Source organism: Podarcis liolepis, assembly GCF_965112155.1.
Source record: "Podarcis liolepis genome assembly, chromosome: 12".
Taxonomy (NCBI): Eukaryota; Metazoa; Chordata; class Lepidosauria; order Squamata; family Lacertidae; genus Podarcis; species Podarcis liolepis.
The window spans coordinates 50,935,892-50,953,693 of record NC_139563.1 but is presented as its reverse complement, the minus strand read 5'-3'; the positions used below and the strand labels follow the sequence as shown (position 1 = coordinate 50,953,693).

General features: G+C 42.3%; 1 protein-coding gene across 4 annotated transcripts in view; it reads left to right on the top strand.

The window, feature by feature from the left end:
- Positions 1–17,802, top strand: part of PDE1C (phosphodiesterase 1C) — a 336,024-nt gene that overhangs the window by 103,378 nt on the left and 214,844 nt on the right. For all 4 annotated transcript variants that reach the window (XR_014517662.1, XR_014517663.1, XM_083468113.1 and 1 more), the window contains exons 2-3: positions 3,898–3,948; positions 13,841–14,012. Coding sequence is in view for 2 of the 4 variants with exons in the window: in XM_083468113.1 (XP_083324239.1) it covers positions 3,898–3,948; positions 13,841–14,012 (223 nt within the window). In the remaining 2 variants the exon portion in view is untranslated. The remainder of the gene's footprint in view (positions 1–3,897; positions 3,949–13,840; positions 14,013–17,802) is intronic.

Genomic DNA, 17,802 nt, shown 5'->3' with positions numbered 1-17,802 from the left:
TGTGTGATCTCAATATTTTACTTCTTCCTTCTTGTTGTGTTGTTATAATTTTATTATTATTATTATTTTCTTGCTTACCCCTGCACGTTTTACACATTCTCTATTAATATTTCAATTCCGGAACCATATTTTTTCATGAAAAAATAGAGGGAGTCTATCTCTAGGGTTAGCCAGTCAGGAGGCAGGCAGTTCAAGGTGAATCTCAACATGATAGGCAAACTTTGTGCACCTGGGGAGAGGAAACCAGAAGATGAAGGGCTGCTACTTGAGAGTAAGATTATCCTGAGAGCCTGGTTTTGGGGCTGTTCAGTCCAGGCATAGTGGCTTGCATTTTGATCCTCTTTATTTTGTCATTTTGCTCCCGAAGAGTCTTCTGCAATTTATGCATTGCCTGTCCATATCCCCAGTGGTGGAGGAAGGGGGGTGCGGTCCACCCCGGGTGTCATTACTTAGGGGGGTGACAAAATTAGTTTTAAAAAAATTAGGCTCACAAAACTTTTTAGGAGTGACGTGGTGGCTTAGGTGCCTGCAGGTTCTGCGCTGCCTGAAGGGGCAGTGTGGGACTTGTGTCTGCCTACTGCCTCTGCTCTGATCGCCGAAGAATTGATGCTTTTGAATTATGGCGTTGGAGGAGACTCTTGAGAGTCCCATGGACTGCAAGAAGATCAAACCTCTCCATTCTTAAGGAAATCAGCCCTGAGTGCTCACTGGAAGGACAGATCCTGAAGCTGAGGCTCCAATACTTTGGCCACCTCACGAGAAAAGAAGACTCCCTGGAAAAGACCCTGATGTTGGGAAAGATGGAGGGCACAAGGAGAAGAGGACGACAGAGGATGAGATGGTTGGACAGTGTTCTCGAAGCTACCAGCATGAGTTTGACCAAACTGCGGGAGGCAGTGGAAGACAGAAGTGCCTGGTATGCTCTGGTCCATGGGGTCACGAAGAGTCGGACACGACTAAACGACTAAACGACAACTGCCTCTGCCTCAGCCGCCCTACAGAGGCTCCAAGCATCGAAGAGGCTCACCCCACCCCCATGGGCAGATTGCCCCGCCCCCCAGCTGCAGGACACGCCCCTGCACCCGGCACCCGAGCGGCTAGCTACGCCGCTGCATATCCCCCCCCCCATCTTAGTGAATTCTTTAATTGTTGCATAAATATGGTGGAGGGACGCGGGTGGCGCTGTCGGTTAAACCACAGAGCCTAGGGCTTGCCAATCAGAAGGTCGGTGGTTCAAATCCCTGCGACGGGATGAGCTCCCGTTGCTTGTCCCTGCTCCTGCCATAAACGGCGTTTCCATGCGCTGCTCTGGTTTGCTAGAAGCGGCTTAGTCATGATGGCCACATGACCTGGAAGCTGTATGCCGGCTCCCTTGGCCAATAAAGCGAGATGAGCGCTGCAACCCCAGAGTCTTCCACGACTGGACCTAATGGTCAGGGGTCCCTTTACCTTTAAACATGGTGGAGTCTTTTTCTATTTTAGCACCCTCATGCTTGGAGCTTTAACATCACACTATCTAAGGAGGCTTCAGAGAGCACCTTGGGAAATTGTGGAGGCTGTTGGATAAGGGGCAGATGGTTAGTTATTTAATCTTATCACCAGAAAGTGTGGAATGATGCTTCCTTGATGCGATGGTCGTCTAACCTTCCTGCGAAGGAATCAAAGTAACTGCTCATTTGGGACTTCCCAGTACTTCATCTCTCTGCAAAGAAATCAGACTGAGTGCTCATTAAGCCGGTCTTCAGGAAGTGGCCTTGGATAAAAGAGTGCTAATGAGCTAGAATGATGAGTTAATGTTCTTTAATAGACAGCGGGTGCCGCCTAATGGGTTCTATAGAAAAGGGATCATTGACATCTCTCCGGAATGTTCTGAATGGGGAAAGGCAAAGTGACAAACTCTCCAATGAAAGGCAAGGGACAGCTTTCTCCCTGTGTGTACTTGCAGTTGTGAGAACAAGATCAGGTGAAGGCTGCTAGCATCTTGGAGGCAGCTACCTCTCGCTGATGCTCTGATGTGCTGTCGCGGGTTTTGTTTCTGCTAGGAGTGATTAGGCAGCTTGTTTCCATCTTATTTATTTATCAGTAACAGAATGAATGAATAAATGAATGACTGCATCTTTATTTGCATCAGTCATCGGCCATAGCAATAAAACAACAATACAATATACAAAGAATAGAAATAAAAAGTCAATTATATAAAATACGGTACATCTTAGGGCATGGGTAGGCAACCTAAGGCCCGGGGCCCAGATCCGGCCCAATCTCCTTCTAAATCCAGCCCGCAGACGGCCCAGGAATCAGCCTGTTTTTACATGAGTAGAATGTGTCCTTTTCTTTAAAATGCATCTCTGGGTTATTTGTGGGGCATAGGAATTGGTTCATTGTTTTTCCCCCCCTTCAAAATATAGTCTGGCCCACCACATGGTCTGAGGGACAGTGGACCGGCCCCCTGCTGAAAAAGTTTGCTGACCCCTGTTTTAGGGTTTTGAATCAATAGTCAAATAGTGGCTCTTATTCTGATTGCCCCAGCTAAAAACCTTGCAACCTTTGCTGTCATCTTGATTTGCCAAGAGAAAGAACACTGTGGCAGTGGTTGGGAGACCTGGAATAGACAATAAAAGAGGGCTGATAATCTCATTTATCCGTAACAGAACTATTACCAAACACCAAGAGTCTCCAGCTAAACCCAGGTACTGCTACCCCAGGAGCTTTTCTCTACTTGTGGAAGTAGGGAGAATGCAACAGGATTTTTCCTCTGGTCCACAGCCAAATAAATCAAAGCACACCAGCGTATGTTCCTGCAAAGTGCTCAGAAGCATGATAGTCTAGTTAGATTAATTAGATTAGCATTTGCCAACCTGCACCACAGTTCCCATCAACTTCCAGCCAGAATGGCTGGCTAGGCTTCTGTCGAGAGTTGCAGCCTGGAGGGCACCAGGTTGGTGGAAGCTGATATAGATAATCAGAGAAAACTTATTTGTAGCACTAACACCCCATGAGCTGCTGTTTAGCTGTGACTCAGAATTATTTTTTTCTGTTGCCACCCCTGAACTTTAGAGTTCCCTTCCTTCTGCTGCATGGAATGCTTTTATTATGACATTATAATGATGGTTATTATGATGAAGTTATTATAATGATTAATGGTTTAAAAATGGTCTTGTCTTATTTGGTTTTGTATATAAAAAAGTGCATTAATTTAGTTATAAATGTTCATTATCTATCTATCTATCTATCAATCGATCGATTATCTATCTATCTATCTATCTATCTATCTATCTATCTATCTATCATCTATCTATCATCTATCTATCATCTATCTATCTATCTATCTATCTATCTATCTATCTATCATCTATCTATCGGTCTATCTATCATCTATCTATCTATCTATCTATCTATCTATCTATCTATCTATCTATCTCTATCATCTATCATCTATCTATCTATCTATCTAATTTATCTATCATCTGTCTATCTATGTATCTATATCTATCTATCTATCTATCTATCTATCTATCTATCTATCTATCTATCTATCATCTATCATCTATCTAATCTATCTAATCTATCTATCATCTGTCTGTCTGTCTATCATCTATCTATATCTATCATCTATCTAGATTTTAATTCCAAGGATAGAATCTGACCCTGTGCAAATGGAGTTCCTCTTGCACAATGACTTTCAGTTTCCTCTCCTCCCCTGAAATCTGTTCCAGAGGCATCTGGGGCAGATTTTGAGGGTGCACAGAAGGGGAGTTGGTGTTGTACAAGCAGATGTCTTGGCAATGCTTCTGGAGGCAACCCCAAAGGGTTAAAAGTGCAGGGGGGCTGTGAGGTGTGCCTTAGTGATGCTTGCAATATATGCATTTTAAATAAGAGCTGCATTTTGTCTTTCAGTTGCAAACGAGACGGGGGACAAGAATGCTCGGCCCCTTTCAAGATTTGCTCGTAAGTAGCTGAGTTTTGTCAGTTTGCTTCCTGAAAGTTGTGCAGATCAGTGCGCTAGAACTCCCTGCAAAGGAACATGTCAGACAAATGAGCAATTTCCACTTCCTTCTCCTTAACTGTACTCTTTCCTTCCTCCCCTCTTTCTGCAGTCATGCCAGCAGGTCCCTTTGTGAGCAAGATGCCTCCACTATTGGGAGAAATTCCAGTATTTTCCTGGATTCCACCTTCCCCTATTCCCCTACCTAGCCCCTATTTTTACCATTGCTCATCATTATCATCATCACTGATTTATTAATTGCCTTCTAAGCGATCATCTCAAGGCGATGTACACTAAATATATTTGGCACGCTCAGTTTGAGATTAGTGAAGAATTAATAAGTATGTGGATTTAAAGCACAAAGAAGGAATCTCAGAGCACGCAGAGCAGAGCATCCTTGAGCTTACGATCTTCAAAACACTTGCTGAAAGCCCATCCATTTCCTGAGGATTTGCTTTCTTCTAAACTTATTTGCCATTGACCTTGCAGATCCCTAAAAAAAAATTCTTAAATGTACAGTGGTGCCTCGCAAGACGAAAAGAATCCGTTCTGTGATTCTCTTTGTCTAGCAGTTTTTTCGTCTTGCAAAGCAAGCCCATTGATGGATTAGCAGATTAGCGCTATTAGCGGCTTTTAGAGGCTTTTAGCGGCTTATCTGCTGATCGGATCAGCTGATAAGTGGCTTAGCAGCTTAGAAAAAGGGGGGGGGGAGGGAAAAAAACCAGCAGGAACTCGCAAGACATTGTCGTCTTGCGAAGCAAGCCCATAGGAGATTCGTTTTGTGAAGCACCTCCAAAATGGAAAACTCTTTCATCTAGCGAGTTTTCCGTCTTGCGAGGCATTCGTCTTGCGGAGCACCACTGTAATTCTTTTGTACTTCCGCTTTTTTGTACACTCCCTTGCTTTTGTGTATGAAAGGTGGTACAGAAATATTTTGGCAAGATATTTTTTTAAAAGGGAAAGTGTGATTTGAAATCACTGGATCGTAATACAGAAAGAGGTTCTGTGCTATCACTTGTGGTCTGAATTGGCACAATAGATTTTTTTTTTTTTTTAAATCACACTATGTATGTTAATTCCCAGGATGCCTTCATTATCAACTACTGTTTCGTAGGACCATCATCTGCAATTTTCTTCATTTCTTATTCTTATGACCTTACTGTTTATAACCTCATAATTTTAAATATTTTTACCCCACCCAGCTGATTGGGTTAGCACAGCCACTCTGGGTGACTTCCAGTATATATAAAAACATATGAAAACATTAAACATTTTTAAAAAACTTCTCACTACAGGGCTGCCTTCAGATGTCTTCTAAAGGTTGTATAGTTACAGTGGTACCTCGGGTTAAGAACTTAATTAGTTCCAGAGGTCCGTTCTTAACCTGTAATTGTTCTTAACCTGAGGTACCACTTTAGCTAATGGGGCCTCCCGCTGCCACCGCGTGCTGCTGCACGATTTATGTTCTCAGCCTGAAGCAAAGTTCTTAACCCAAGGTAATATTTCTGGGTTAGTGGAGTCTGTAACCTGAAGCGTCTGTAACCTGAAGAGTATGTAACCCGAGGTACCACTGTACTTATCTACTTGGCTCAGGGGTCAATACCCTGTAACATTTCTCCGATAAAAGTAGGGCTGTCCTAAGGAAAGGATGCAGGCGGTGCTAGGGATGCGGGTGGCGCTGTGGTCTAAACCACAGAGCCTAGGACTTGCCGATCAGAAGGCTGGCGGTTCGAATCCCCGCGACGGGGTGAGCTCCTGTTGCTCGGTCCCTGCTCCTGCCAACCTAGCAGTTCGAAAGCACATCAAAGTGCAAGTAGATAAAGAGGTACCACTCCAGCGGGAAGGTAAATGGCGTTTCCATGCGCTGCTCTGGTTCGCCAGAAGTGGCTTAGTCATGCTGGCCACATGACCTGGAAAAACTGTCTGCGGACAAACGCCGGCTCCCTCGGCCAGTAAAGTGAGATGAGCGCCGCTGACTGGACTTAACTGTCAGGGGTCGTTTACCTTTTAAGGAAAAGTGGGACATTCTGGGATCAAATCAGAACCGAGGATGGATTCTGTAAGTCCAGGACTGTCCCCGGAAAAGAGGGACACTTGGTGTGTCTGTAAACCATGCCCCTCTCAACCATGAATATTATGTACCTGCTACTCAGGATGACACTTCATGCAAATGATGAAGTGGACTGAAGTTCACAAAAGCTTTTGCCGTAGTAAATTTGTTAGTCTTTAAGGCGCCGCAAGACTCATCACTATTTTTGCACAATGAAACTAGCAGGACTCACTCTCTGCAAATTGTTTAGGCTGCAGTATTCCCATATCGCCACATGGTGGCAGTGGAACCATATTTTGCACGCTGTGGCTTAGAAGGAAGAAAAAGCAAATGCTGCCACAATGCAAATAATGTGAATTATTCATTTCACATGCACATTGAGGCTTAAAAAAAAAAATTTTTTTTAACAACATCTGTTGAAGATCCATTGAAAGTTACTTTTGAAATGGCATACGATTGCAAGCGATGAAGCGTACCACAAAGAGCTCTCTGGATTTTGCCCTGTTAAATTCTTTCAGCAGATAGAATGACTCACATAAGACTGAGCATGAAAAGTTGACCAAAAAAGTGATCTTGTAAGTTTGGCGGGCAGTTGAATGCTGAATGATTTTATTTTACGTATTATTTATTAATTTCATTAAAAAACTATACACCTGTGTGGTTGTAAAACATCTCAAAGAGGTTTGCAAAAAGGATATAACAACAGAATTCAAATAAACAGATGGCGAAAAAACATGCCAGTTCCCAACTGCTGGCCTATTAGTTCCCCAAAGACCAACCTGCTAGCCAGTGTTGCTCCCAGAGGATAGGCAGCTATTTTGCACAAGACTTTATGTTCATTAAATTAGCTGCCCTGAGCCCGGTCTTGGCTGGGGAGGGCAGGGTATAAATAATTTATTATTATTATTATTATTATTATTATTATTATTATTATTATTATTATTATACTTCACCTTCCTTATCTGCATAAATAGGGCTCATGCCTCAAATTCTGAAATTGCAAAGCTGGGAATGGCCTGCATGTACAGCTGTTTCATCCATCTCCCTTCCTGCCCCCGGATGAAATCTTTCTCTCTCCTAGAACATACCGACAAAAATGGAATGGCAGACGAAATTATCTGAGTCCGCTGAGATGGCAAGATTGACAGGGAAAGTTAGGAACCGAGAAGATCCTGACGAATAAACCTGGAAAAAGCCAGATTTGGAGAGATAGAGTCTTGTTTGGTTTGGAGATGGGGGGCTGGATAGACCCCCTATGCAGGGATGTTTTGACCTTTCAAGTCTGGCTTTGGGCCGGGAGGAGTTCGGAGTTGTGGGGGCCCTTAACTTTGGAGGGACCTTGAAACATGCTTTTAAATACCACATGGAGTTCAGTGTTGACTATGGAAAAGGGGCTGATCTGTCAAGAAGGGACAAAAATATCGTTAAGCTGGAGTCTCCACGAATGAAAGGAGCAGAAGACAAAGTAAAGCACAGGTATAAATATGAAGAAGACCTGCAGAAGGGACATGGAAGAGATTTAAGGGCCTCGGACATAAGGTTACCGGGTTGATGAACTAGATGGATGGGATAGAAAGGACTGACAAAACCCGAGACCAGGAGGAAGAGACGTTGGAAGAAGATTGGAAGAAAGTTTTTAAAAAAATATTTAGGAAAGTTTTGTAAAATTAATGAGTATTAGAAAAATGTTGGAACGAAATTATTTGTCTTTAGCAGAAATGTTAAAAAGAATTATGTAAGAATATGTTATGGTTATGATAAATTGATATAAATAAGATTTAAGTTTTAAGTTTCAGGGTTTTTTATGGTAAGATAAGGTTAAAATAGATCAAGGTAATTTAATGACAGAATATTATGAAGGATGGAAAGGATTTGCTGAGATAATTAATAACTAAAATACAAAAAAGGGAGGTGTGAGGAGGTCGATGAAATAAGGTAATGACAGTTAAGGATTTGAGAATACTGTTTATTTTTGATTTTTGATTTTGATGTGTTTTGCTTTTGCTTTTTGCTTTTGATTCTTATCGATTTGTATTGTTTAATTGTTATTCGTTTTTTTTCTTCTTTTTCTTTGTTTGTTTTTTTGTAATCTTAAAATTCTCAATAAATATCATAAAAAAAAGGAATCGAGAAGATCCAAAATATAACAGAGGATGGGATAAATACATGCAATATTTAAAAGATCACTCTAAACATGTAAAATCTTTGGCCGGCTTTGAATGACTCCTGTAATGTGATATAATTCTTGGAAGTATTGGATAATCACAAAATAGATGCTGTCTAATATGTAGTTGATATAGAAATGTACAGAAGCCAGGTTGGGGAGGAGGGAAGTCTTAATATGGGAATAACTTTGCCTTCTTCCCAACTTTTTATTTTATGTTTTACTTCTTTTATTTACACTACTGTTGGAGAGTTACAGCTGTGATTCATTGTATAAAATCAATAAAGATTAAAAAGAAAGAAAAAGAAATCTTTCTCTCTCCTGACCCTGCTTTCCCCCTGAGTTCTTCCACGCAGGATCGAAGTGGAAGAGCGAATGTCACTTCCAAGTCGAGCTTCTCCATAATAAGAGGATGGCAGCGACAAATCTCGGCTCCCAGGGATGTATTTCCCATTTGCTCCCATTATGAGAGGAGCTTTGAGTGAGAGACACTGAACGTTAACTGAAGCAAAAAGCACGAACGGTAATTGCAGCAGGAGAAGGCAGCCCCCCTGGGACAGCAAAGTGGAATGATCTCAGACAACTGAACGTGTTTTTCTTGAAAGAAGAATAAGCTAAAATTCCACATTTCAAAAACCTTGTGGGATTTATAATCTGCAATTTCCATGCATTTCATTTCATTTTCATTAAAGGTATATATGGCCCTTCACCCAAAGACCACAGGGAGATTTACAACATGGAAAACAAATATTAATAGAATACATGATATCAATTCGCAAATATCTAGCCAAAAACCAAAATAGTTATTGACTACAGTTATAACAAGCATCTTGGGTGCCCTGCATAGTTCATAGCTTCTTTGAGTTATTCAAGCCCCTTTGCCATGGCAGGCTGGAAGAGACTCTTGAGAGTCCCATGGACTGCAAGAAGATCAACCCTATCCATTCTTAAGGAAATCAGCCCTGAGTGCTCACTGGAAGGACAGATCCTGAAGCTGAGGCTCCAATACTTTGGCCACCTCATGAGAAGAGAAGACTCCCTGGAAAAGACCCTGATGTTGGGAAAGATAGAGGGCACAAGGAGAAGAGGACGACAGAGGACGAGATGGTTGGACAGTGTTCTAGAAGCTACCAGCATGAGTTTGACCAAACTGCAGGAGGCAGTGGAAGACAGGAGTGCCTGGTGTGCTCTGGTCCATGGAGACACGAAGAGTCGGACACGACTAAACAACAACAACATAACAAGCATTTTGGTTTCATGCTGCAAGTGATTTCTGGCTGTCTTTCCAGAAGAAAAGGGTCACAAGCTGCCTTTTTCCTTTTTCAAAAAAAGTTCTTCATGAGCTCTTTTAATAATAATAACAATAACAGTAATAATAAAAATAAAAATAAATTATTTATACCCCACCCATCTGGCTGGGTTTCCCCAGCCACTCTGGGCAGCTTCCAATAAAAGATTAAAAATACATTAAAACATTAGTCATTAAAAACTTCGCTAAACAGGGCTGCCTTCAGATGTCTTCTAAAAGTCAGATAGTTGTTTATTTCTTTGTCATCTGATGGGAGGGCATTCCACAGGGTGGGCGCCACTACCAAGAAGGCCCTCTGCCTGGTTCCCTGTAACTTCACTTCTTGCAGTGAGGGTGTAGCACCCTGCTTGTGGTTAATGCTTAGCTGGAATGAAATATTTAACGCAGCAATAGAGAAATTAAAATAATAATTTATTTGTCAGACAAATAAATGATAGGCACAGTGGTATATGGTTACCAAAGCTCTGCCCCCCTCCAGCCCTGATGGCCAGCACTTACCGTATATTTCCTCAGCCCAGCCCCCTTGTTCCTCCTTTGGCTGCCTCTGTCCAATCAGCCTGGTTGAAATTCCTATTGGCTGTTTGCTAGAACCAATCATAAAAGATACACCCATTTCCTATTACCTTTTATGGGAGACAAAGAGCTATATTTCCTTCTATCCATAAATGGCAGACAAGTAGCCATATATCTTACATTTGCCTTGACAAGGCACCTTAATTACCAGATCACCTTTTGCCCCTGTTGCCCCTGCATTCCAAAACAAATGGCTGAAATACCAAATGTCTCATGGTATTAAATTCTATCTAAACAGAGATATTGGGTTCACATTCTCACACACCATCAATGAAATAAGAATCTAACATAAGAATCTAACATTTCTTACTTTCTAAATCCTTTGCATAATTACATTAAGACAACAAATCTCATACATAACATAGATAGCTTTTTAGAAGAAAAGGCCTTTGCAAAGTAAAAAAGCAACTCAGTAAAAACAGCTTCAAAAGAAGCCTCTTCAGTTTACACCCCCCTTTCCCAGCCAGCTGCTTTTCCCATTAGCTCTTCCCAAAATTTATTGCCCTTAATATGGCTAGAGTCTGATGGGAGGCACATGGTACTATTTTCTGTTAAACAATAAATCTTACTATTTACCAACTCTTAATTAGTGTTTTTGCAGCTTGATTGTATTCTGTAATATGTAGGGTCAGTGTAACATTTGCTCCCAGCCTGTAATTCCCTTTTACAACTTTGAGAAACTTGTCTCCTGCTACTGCTATAAATCGGGGGGGGGGGGCCTTGTTCAGGAGAGCAGGAAGATAAACAACTGCCAAAGTACTTAGCCAGCTGGTTTCTGCCTTGCATGAAACATACAAACATTTGCAAATATATCTTTAAGCTCATTTTAAAATACAGGCCTTGATCAGATGCCTCAAGGGAACCGCCAGAAGACCCTCGGAGCTGGACCTCAGTGTCCAGGCAGAACAATGGGGGTGGAGACGCTCCTTCAGGTATACTGGGCCGAGGCCGTTTAGGGCTTTAAAGGTCAGCACCAACACTTTGAATTGTGCTCGGAAACGCACTGGGAGCCAATGTAGGTCTTTGAAGACGGGTGTTATGTGGTCTCGGTGGCCGCTCCCAGTCACCAGTCTAGCTGCCGCATTCTGGATTAATTGCATTTTCTGGGACACCCTCAAAGGTAGCCCCACATAGAGCGCATTGCAGTAGTCCAAGCGGGAGATAACTAGAGCATTCACCACTCTGGCAAGACAGTCTGCGGACAGGTAGGGTCTCATCCTGCATACCAGATGGAGCTGGTAAACAGCTGCCCTGGACACAGAATTGACCTGCGCCTCCATGGACAGCTGTGAGTCCAAAATGACTCCCAGGCTGCGCACCTGGTCCTTCTGCGGCACATTCAGTTCCAGGGAGTCCCCCACACCTGCCCGCCCCCTGTCCCCCCAAAACAGTACTTCTGTCTTGTCAGGGTTCAACCTCAATATATGATACTCTTCCAAGCCACTGTTTTATTTATTCAAGTGCAGTGGTCGTTTGTGCCCACTGAGATTGGTAGGGCCAGGAGACCAACTGGTGCCAGAACCAGTGATAGGAAGGGCCAATTCATTTTCCTCCTTGCTGAGTTTTACAAGTGGCAACACTGAGCCTACGGAAGAGGGCTCTCCTGGCTGTGTGTCCTGCAAAACCTGCTCCTTGCCTTGCAGACCTTTTCCTACCTGGCTTGGGAGAGTGGGGCCCGGACTGACTCCAGCTACAAAAATGAAGACTGCAGAAGAGGCCAAAAACCATATTGTCTTTCTCTTAGTGCAGACCCAGGTCTTCAGCCTGAACTTCCATAGTTGCAGCCTGCCATAAGCCACCATTGGCAGGATTGGCAGCAACAGCTGCAGACACATTATTTGGCAGCAACAGCTGGATGAGGAAGTCAAATCGGTAATGATTCGCTGGGCTAGGGACGTAGGTCATAGTATACAATTCGAGGACTGGGAGAAACTTTGGAAGGATGGGCTAAACTTTACGGCGTGTATAACGATAAAGGAAAATGTCATGAAGATGTTCTACAGGTGGTATTTAACACCTGTGAAATTATCGAAAATGTATAAGGTGGATAATAAGTGCTGGAAATGCAAGGATAAAGAGGGTTCCTTTTACCACATGTGGTGGGAGTGTGGAAAAGTGAAACAGTTTTGGGAAAAAATATACATTGAACTAAAGAAGATCCTAAAATATACGTTCATAAAGAAACCAGAAATTTTCCTATTAGGGATATTAGGGCACGAGATAAAAAAGGAAGATTGCAGACTAGTATACTATGCAGTCACAGCAGCAAGGGTAATATTAGCCCAGAAGTGGAAACAGCAGGAAATACCAAGGGTGGAGGAGTGGAGATCAAAGTTGCTAGACTACGCGGAGCTGGATAAATTGACAGGAAAAGTCAGGTATATAAGAGACCAAAAGTTCATCAAGGATTGGGGAAAGTATGTAGACTATCTGGAATATATTAGTGAGGGACAAACAACGCTAATGGGATTCAGAGACGCACTGTGAAAGACTAAGAGTTATTGTGCAAAGAAAATAGGAGACAGAGAAATGTATAATGACAATATAAGCTAGGAAATGCGTAACTCTAATTATTACTACGAATGATTTACGGACAAGCTGAAGGAAGTCTCGAAAAGGATGGTTATGTAAATTGTTGATGTAAAAACTACAATTTTATGTATTTCTTTTTCTTTTCTTCGCTATTCTTTTCTTTGTGCGCTATTCTCTCTCGTTTATTTGTGTGCTAGCTTGCTTTTATTTTCTCATGGAACAAATCAATAAAAAAAAATTGAAAAAAAAAGCAACAGCTGCAGACACATTATGTTTACGATAATATTTTATTCCATTGGTAATTGTGCTTTTTAAAATGTGCACTTTCTATCTGACCTTTTTTTGGTAATGTTTTCTTTTGAAATCTTTAAGACTGTTATGATTTGGCTAACTTTCCTGCGTTACATGTGCATTCTGTAGCTGCCCTCCTTTGTAGTGCTTCATTTTGAAATCTTTAAGATAATATTTTAGTTGCCTGTTAATTACGTTGCATTGAATGTATAATTTATATTGGACTTCCTTCAGGAATGTTTTATTTTGGATGGTCTTATTTGATCTTTTAACATGTTGTAGGACACTTTGAGATTTGTTTCTTTAAAATATAAAGTGGTGTCTTAATTACATCCTTTTAGGTGCCAGGCGAAAACATTCCTCTTCGACCAGGCCTTGGGCTGATTAACATTCTACAGCCTTTTAAATGTGTTTGTGGGAAGGGGGGGTATTGTTTTGTTGTTTCTGTTTTAACTATTTACTTGTGTTTTTACCTTGTTTTTATTCTGTGAACTTTTCTGAGACCTTCTGGTGAAGGTTGGCTTATGAATTTAATAAATAAATAAAATGAACAACATCAACAACTTGAATATTAGATCTCATTCCCTCTCCAGAGTTAATAATGAGACTAACCATTGGCATGGGCAAAAGCCGAAGGACTATTTACAGTGGTACCTCGGGTTACATACGCTTCAGGTTACAGACTCCGCTAACTCAGAAATAGTGCTTCAGGTTAAGAACTTTGCTTCAGGATGAGAACAGAAATCGTGCTCCGGCGGCGCGGCAGCAGCAGGAGGCCCCATTAGCTAAAGTGGTGCTTCAGGTTAAGCACAGTTTCAGGTTAAGTACAGACCCCCGGAACGAATTAAGTACTTAACCTGAGTTGCCACTGTACTACTTGTCTTCAGTTCTCTGAAGGGCGAGTTTTCATATCGGTTTGTCTTCTTTTCCGCCCAGGGTCGAAATCTCAGAACTGTCTGTGGAATACCATTATTGGTGGGCTTACAGGAAATCTTAAGGAAAAACAGAAGCCAGCCATCATCTTTGACCCAAGACCTCCAGAAGAAATCTTAGCGGAGGAGCTGCCGGCGGTGGAGAGTCCCGAAGCGCTTGTGAAGACCTCATTCAGGTTTGGCCGATATAGATCCACCTTGCTTAAGCTTGATCTTTCTTAATCATCAGCACGTCGAAGTCTCAGGGTTGAATGGGATAACTCTTACAACAGTGCCCTTGCGAAAACAAAAATATTAGTGCACTAAAATTATGGCTGCCAACCTGCCTTTTTCTTACATTGCAATCTAGAAAGATACAAATGATACACGACTAGCAGAGCTATCAGATCGTTTGTGAAATTTGCCATCTGAAGGATTTCATAGTAAATCCTGTTATTTTATAAGAATGCGATTGCAGGCCCGGAAAGTTAAATAATACTCTCACTGGGTGATATACGTTGGGAGAGCTGGACTGTGATGTTGAAATAGCATTTTTGAAGGCACAAGAAAGGACAATGCAAAAACACAATTTAGAAAGGAAATTGAGCTTACTGGAACAATAGAAAATGGAAGATTAGAAACACTTTCAATATTGTAAAGATCGGTACTGTATAACACTGTTCTTTAATAGGTTTCCCCTTCTCCACCACTAACGCTTTTTTCTGACTCATAGGCATATTATCTTTGATGAGCTTTTAATGTATGGATTTTACTTCAGTATATGTGTTTTTAAATTTTTCAAGGAAATCACTATGCTACTGTACTACCAAGGTTGTTTTTTTGTGATTTGACGGTACTGAGAGTTTGGCTATCAGCAAAATTTTGAAAACAACAACATTATTGCTTAGTGCATTGAGTGACACTCTGTTAAGCATCTGTGTTGGTTGATGAGACGTTTGGTGGGAGAGGTAATGGCATAATATTAACAAGGATGCTATCCCATTGCCAGTGTGGAAGTAACAACCGGTGTAGTGAGTTTCTGTATGTGGAGTTGGTGAGAGGCACCATCTTGTTTTCTGCCTCAGGCAGTAAAATGTCTTGGGATGGTCCTGGGGCCGCTGCCTGGGGCACCTTGGCTAACCTATGAGTCCACTGACCCAGAACTAGTGTTGAAAGTTGGTTCAGCTGGAGAATATTTACAGTCCAGTGCAGCTAGGCTCTGCCGAATGACACTATATTCAACCTGCATCAGTGTGCAGGAGACTATAGCCACTGTTGAAGTTTGATTCGGTTGCCAGTCCTGTCAACTTTCAGACATGGAATGGGAGGAAGGGTGCAATATTGTCTTCTGCTTCAGGCGGCAAAATGTCTTGCTGTTGTTTTGCAGGAAGAGAAGCAGTGGCCAGGGGTTTGGAAGTGCTGTTTGGCCAGCAACATATTATTCTGGCCTGTGGATAGCAGTAGGTTCTGACTGTTTCAGATTTGCATTTACATCCAGTGAAATGCTAGAACATTCATGTTAAGAACGAAGCATTGAAACGCCACTAGAGGGCACAAAGTAATAATGGATAATACATCCAGATACATACATACATCTCCTGGCACAGCATTATAGATGTAAGAACATGTCTGTGATGTTTCTGAAGTATTTCCTGCACTGGACCAAGAGAGCACTGCTGGGGTGGGGGTGAAATTTAAGGTCAAAAGGTTAAAAGTTTCACCAATGCTATTATTTTTCATTTAAATTTCACTTTTGAACTTCAGCTCAAGAGCTTGACAGTTCCACAGATGCAACTACTTTTCTTTTAAGTATATTTATATTTATTACATTTTGATCCTGACCTTGCGCTAATGATGCCAGCATATGTCACCTCACTGCTTTTATCCTGGAAACATATCTGCGATGGTAGTTACTGGCACACGTTTATTCAGTAATTGAGTAGAGATCTGTATATAGGTTTCCCTGGTCTAAGACCAGCCCTCAAATCACTTCACCCCCACTGTTTCTAAATGGGACATTGTGTGTGTGTGTGTAATTAAAACATCTTGTTAAACAGTTGTTTTGTGAAAGACAACTCAAATTCTACTTCTGTTATCACCTGAAATCTCACCTTTGTAGTTTCTGCTACATACTTGCTTGTACTGTCCTAATATATAGTGGCCAAATTATTGGCTATGACTGCCTATTTAATGGGAAGGCAAACTAAGGCCTGGGGGCTGGATCAGGCCCAATCGCCTTCTCAATCCGGCCGTGGATGGTCCGGGAATCAGCGTGTTTTTACATGAGTAGAATGTGTCCTTTTATTTCAAATGCATCTCTGGGGTATTTGTGGAGCATAGGAATTTGTTCATCCCCCCCCCCCAAAAAAAAAACAACAACAACCATAGTCTGGCCCACCACATGGTCTGAGGAACAGTGGACCAGCCCCCTGCTGAAAAATAACCCCTGGGCTTAACATTTGTATTTTAGCATTTTATTGATACTGTAAGCTGTCCGGAAATAAATGTGGCAGATAAAAGTTCCTGTTGATCCTAAAGTACAATAGCTCCATCAGAATTTCCTTTATCTCCTTGCGGAGCCGTGGCTACTGCTGATCTTTCAAGACTGGGTCCTCACCCTGATTGTGGTAGCCTTGTGTGGAAGATGAGCCTCCTGAAAGAGATTTGAAGCTAGGTGTGGTGCGCTGAACCCTCTCTGCTCTCCCCTGGTGGCCGAAAGGAGGACCCCTGGCTGGGAGCTGCCTCCACAAACCTGACTTTCAGTGCTACACACAGCTTCTTGCAATGTGTGGTGTTGTGCTGGAGCCATGCTAAATCAGACAAATGGAGCATCAGTTAGAGGGACAGTTGAAGAAGGATGACATTGCCCACCTGGCTTCCCAGTAGCAAATGTTGCTGCTGGTTACTACGAAGGGCTGAGGGGAGCTCAGCATGGTCTGGGCACACCAGCAGGGATATTGCGTTGGCTTTGTCCTCAGTGCCAGGAAGCCAGATGAGCAATGCTCCATTAAAACCATTGGGACAAATTAATTGTAGGAACAGAGGAAGCTGCCTTATAGCAAGTCAGACTGTTAGTCTGTCGAGTTCAGTACAGTCGTACCTTGGAAGTCGAACGGAACCTGTTCCAGAAATCTGTTTGACTTCCAAAACATTTGGAAACCAAGGAGTGGCTTCTGATTGGCTGCAGGAAGCTCCTGCAGCCAATCGGAAGCCACGGAAGCCAAATCAGACGTTCGGCTTCTGAAAGAACGTTTGAAAGCAGGAACACTCACTTCTGGGTTTCAATTGTTTGGGAGCCAATCTGTTCGGGAGCCAAGGCGTTTGAGATCCAAGGTACAACTATATTGTCATCACTTCCTGCCGGGCAGCAGCCCCTCGCCGTTTCAGGCAGAAATATTTCCCACATCCCCTTGGAGGCACCAAGGTCTGAAGCAAGGTCGTCGTGCACATGTTTTTCACTGCTGGTGTTTTTATCGTTAAATTGCTTTGGGATGTTTCATGGAAAGTGATTCATAAACAAATTGAAGAAATAAATGGTGCTATTTAAAAAGGATGGAACTCCATCATCAGGCATGCAGAACTCAATATGCTCAGTTGCCTCTGGTGCCTCAAAAGCCATGCGTGGCCACTGAGGACCAGGCTTACCCCTTCCATGTGTGGTGCTGGGTGTAAGTAAGTAAATTAGTAGTAAGTAAATTTTTATTTATCCCCTGCCCTCCCTGGCCAAGACCAGGCTCAGGGCGGCTAACATCAAATATCTAATACATCAAAACACAATCAAACAATTGATTAAAATACAGCTTAAAAATTTGAATCAGGATAAAATTAAACGACTGCCCACGAGTTACAACCACAGGGGACAGGAACCTCAAGTATTCATCAGGGCCAGCTATCCATGTTGGTCTCACATGAGCTGATAACAAGGCCAAAGAGGTAATTTACAGGGTCCCATAGAGGGGTATCAAACTGGGCCTGGACTGAAGGCCA